Source organism: Lactuca sativa, chromosome 5, assembly GCF_002870075.4.
Source record: "Lactuca sativa cultivar Salinas chromosome 5, Lsat_Salinas_v11, whole genome shotgun sequence".
NCBI lineage: Eukaryota > Viridiplantae > Streptophyta > Magnoliopsida > Asterales > Asteraceae > Lactuca > Lactuca sativa.
In genome coordinates, this window is record NC_056627.2 from 261,605,085 (window position 1) to 261,609,231 (window position 4,147).

The following is a 4,147-nucleotide window of genomic DNA, read 5'->3' on the forward strand; positions in this document are numbered from 1 at the left end:
TTTACATTTTTTTTACCTAGATTTAATATTTGCTACGAATTTGATCCTTCTTTTATAAGTTTGCCAAAAATAGTTTTCCTTTACAAATTTAATTTTTGATAACCTTTTTTTAACTTTCTCCATTCATGTTTACCCTATTTTATTTAGGTAAATTACAATGATACCCCTGCTAGATCTGGTATAGGGAGCCATGAGAATCATTTGGTAGTTGGTTAGAATCTATTAATGGAGAAAGTAACAAAATTAAAAAGTGGTTTAGATAATTAATCATTTATTTTGTTAATAATATAGAACACAGATCCTAAAATATTAATTTATTTATTTTAGCCGTTCAAAAAATACTAATATTAATTTACTAGGTGTGAGACCTATGTATTACATTGGTTTATTTAAAAAAAATTAAATATAAAATTTTAACAATTTGAAAAGTTTGAATTTATAAGAAAAATGAGAATTTTTTTGAATTATTAAAATTAATGAGACTTCAATGTATTGAATACATTACATATATACACACTTTTAATAAATACCTTAGATATATATTATCTTATATATTAGATGTGAAATTTTAATTTAGTAAAATGAAGAATACAATAAAATGACAATTGGAAAATAAAAAATTTAAAAATTTTAAAAAATGTCATATGTCCAAATGAAGGAGAAAATGACATGCAGCAAAAAAATCTTGATTTTCATATTTAGAAAAATAACAAAATATAAATATGTTACATATAATTTATATGATAACTCAACACCATCAAAATAATCAAACCATCCACAAATTCAATATCCCATACTTTTAGAGATGAAACAAAAGAACAATTTATTGGACAAGACCATTTAAACTCCCATAAATATTTTAAGATTTCCTGTCCCCCAAATTCAACATCCCATACTTTTTGTCTTTTGACCTTCATATAATTTTGATTGCGACACTTCATCTTTATTTATTTTCCTCACAACATTTTGAATCCTTCTATGTTTTCAATAAAATCTCAAATTTTATTTACATATTAAAATCAGGGAAAATCAAAAACTCTAACAAACACCGAATTAATTGTATCACAAAATTAAATTCAACAAGTAATTTTAAACTCCTTCAAAAAGACCTATAATATTAAAAAGAGTATTTTTATATTAGCCGAAACAATACCAACTATAATTCCATTTTGAAAATAGTCACACAACGAAGCGTCATCAACATAACTAAATAGTAAATTGAACTTTCGAGCCATAAAAATATACCACAGTACAAACACTATAATTCGGTAGCCACGTGTCCACCTTTATTGCTCGATTGGGAATTGCTAATTGCCAGCAGGCAACCATGCACAGAAGAATTACAATTCAATTTTTCACGTATTTTACAAAAAGAAACTTAAACATAATAATAATATATATTCAATTAATCATGTATTCATCACGTCATTATTATATTATTGGATATTATTATAAGTAAAATATGAATAAACGAGCAAAAGTTAAAGAATTTACCCAATATATATTATTATAGCTAGTTCGTACTCCGTTGCTAAAACAACATACTTGAATTTAGCAAAATTTATCTCATAAATAAACTCGAAAAAGTTATCGACAACACTAACAAATTATATTTAACGAGGACTAGAAGTGACATCAGCAAAAGTTTGACAACTTAACGCTGCAAAACCGAGCTTTTGTTGCTGCATGATTCTCATTTTCTTGATAGGAGGTTGAAGATGATGGTGATGGGGCGATGATGATGATGATGTTGATGATGATGATGTAATACATGCATCCATATGATCACCAACTGGGCTATTAATGTTCATGGTTTCATCTTCTTGGAGCTTTCTCTTTTTAGGGTTTATGGAACATGGATGTGATGCTTCCATGATCATCTCATGGCACTCCTTTACTTTCTCCTGTGCACAAGCATATGTACAATGGTTAATTAACGCGTACAACTCGGTTATGCATGAAGTACAATTCTTTTTTTAAACCCACATAAATCTTTTAGTATCTTTAATGCGTGTTCACAATCTTCAACGCTACATATATTTTTTAATCAAAATATCGTGCAAAGGTATATTAAAAGACAAAGTTACCCTTTTGAATGGTTGAAAAAACATACGATTTACAAAATCTTGAAATCGATCCCCGAATTTCCACCATAATAAAACAAGCAACCCATTAAATTAAATACATATATGATGTTTCTATCAAAATTCATAATATTTGAAGTTGTTTAATGATATGAACTTTATAGCGAGTACTACTAGGGGTATAATTGTAACTATGTTGTATCTCCATGGTCAAAGGTATGGTCAAGCAAAGAATCATTAAATGTTGTACCATGTGCATATAGAGTTGTACTGGCTCTTGATCTAGAGGATTTACATACTAATAAGCCGATTATAGTACTATACAGGACAGGAGACAAACCTTTGTGGTTTTGAGTACATCAAGAAGCTGATTCTGATAGTCAACAGAATTGAAAAAGTCAACTTGATCGATGACATGAAGCATTGCAGCTGTAGCCAGTACCGATGGTTGATAACCCACGAATCTTGAATCTTGAATTGAAAGAAAACCAACAAAAAAACATGATAAGTCGAATGAAAGACCATATCATATGATGTTTCTTATTGATCTGATACGGATTTTGACTTTTTGGTCAAAGTGAAAGAGAGATTTGACTTTAATGGAGTACAACTTACCAGAGACTAGGGACAGGATGAGATCTTCACATTTCTTGAAGAAATCCCCGAGTAGATGAGTCTTTAATCCAAGTCTTCTTACGATATGATCAAGAAATGAGATTGGTGTAACTGGGTTCATCCTCCATTTCAGTGTCGCCATAACCAAAAGCTCCATTTTTTGTATGTTTTTCGGCTCAAACAAGTACTGTGTGTCCTCCACCTGGAAGAACACATAATCACAATTCTTTAGAACAGGAATTTACTCAAGTGGTTAATGATAACTCAGATTAATTCAGTACTTGCTACAGCACTTGAGTAACAAATCAACGCTAAAAAAAGCTAAACCCAGTTCGATTTCCATTAGCGAGTTAGTGAAGTATGATGATAATGTCAGATTAAGGTACAATTCTTCATGCATGATGTACAATCAACTTATGCAAAAGAAAAAGAAAACGAAAAAGCATTACTTGAAGATCTAGAAGAGATGGCACTTGAGTTTCTTCAACTTTAGCTGCGAGGGAGAGACAAGTAACAGCGAGGAGTTGAATCATCCATGGCTTATCGTTCTGGAAATGGAGACTGGAAAGGAACCTATCGAGGTAATTAATGGAGAGAATCGCAGTGAGATGAGTGAAACCGAAATGGGATTTGACTCTAAGGATCCAATCCACAGCCTCCTTGCGAGCAAGCAAAAGAGAAGGGTCTGTTATGTCAAAATTCAAAGTGCAAGGGGGTGCTTGTAGCTGTTGTTGTTCTTTAGTGAAGAGAGATACAAGTTCTTCATCTTCCCAGAAGAAATCTTGGTGGACATTGATGGAAGAATCTTGGTGGGTGGTTTCTGTAAAATCATATTCATCATCATTGTCATGCACCCATGGATGATCTTGTTCTTCGCAGAGGAAGAGTGTATCCATGAAAGATGAAGATGATGAAGGTGAAGAAATGGCCATGGGGATATGTTGATTAGACAGAAGAGAAAGAGGGTAAAGTGGTGATAGTGTTACTTCTTCTCATACAATATCCATCCATTGGTTCTTCCTCTTTGTCTCTCTACTTTCTCTCTCTCTATGTGTCCATCACAGGGATATCGAAAGACTCGATTCTCAAAAACACAAAGGAAAAGGAAGAGGTTTTGTGAGACCGGGTGTCACGCTTGTCTTTATACATATATACTATATAGTAGTAGTTTACCGAGACCTTTATATATTTATATACACTATGAATATGTGATATATAATATGAAGAGTTAAAAGACATTGGTAAATATGTTCTATTGAAAATGACCTTGATTATTGTATGTTTTTTTTAAGAAAACGACCTATTATAAATAATTGACACAATTATGTAAATGAAATTCTACGTTTCAAATATATTTATTAAAATTTAATTTGGCTTAAATCCTTTGAATACAACTTTCAATAACACGTCTTATCAAATATGAAATTATTTAGAACTGATACGTAACA

General features: G+C 31.1%; 1 protein-coding gene across 1 annotated transcript; it reads right to left on the reverse strand.

Annotated features, from left to right (window-relative positions):
• Positions 1-1,481: 1,481 nt before the first annotated feature.
• Positions 1,482-3,848, reverse strand: LOC111877352 (cyclin-D3-2). The gene is made up of 4 exons (XM_023873878.3): positions 3,149-3,848; positions 2,700-2,901; positions 2,425-2,555; positions 1,482-1,904 (listed from the first exon to the last, which is right to left on the reverse strand). The coding sequence occupies exons 1-4, from the start codon at positions 3,629-3,631 to the stop codon at positions 1,614-1,616; spliced, it is 1,107 nt and encodes a 368-aa protein (XP_023729646.1). The 5' UTR covers positions 3,632-3,848; the 3' UTR covers positions 1,482-1,613.
• Between the last annotated feature and the right edge of the window lie 299 nt (positions 3,849-4,147).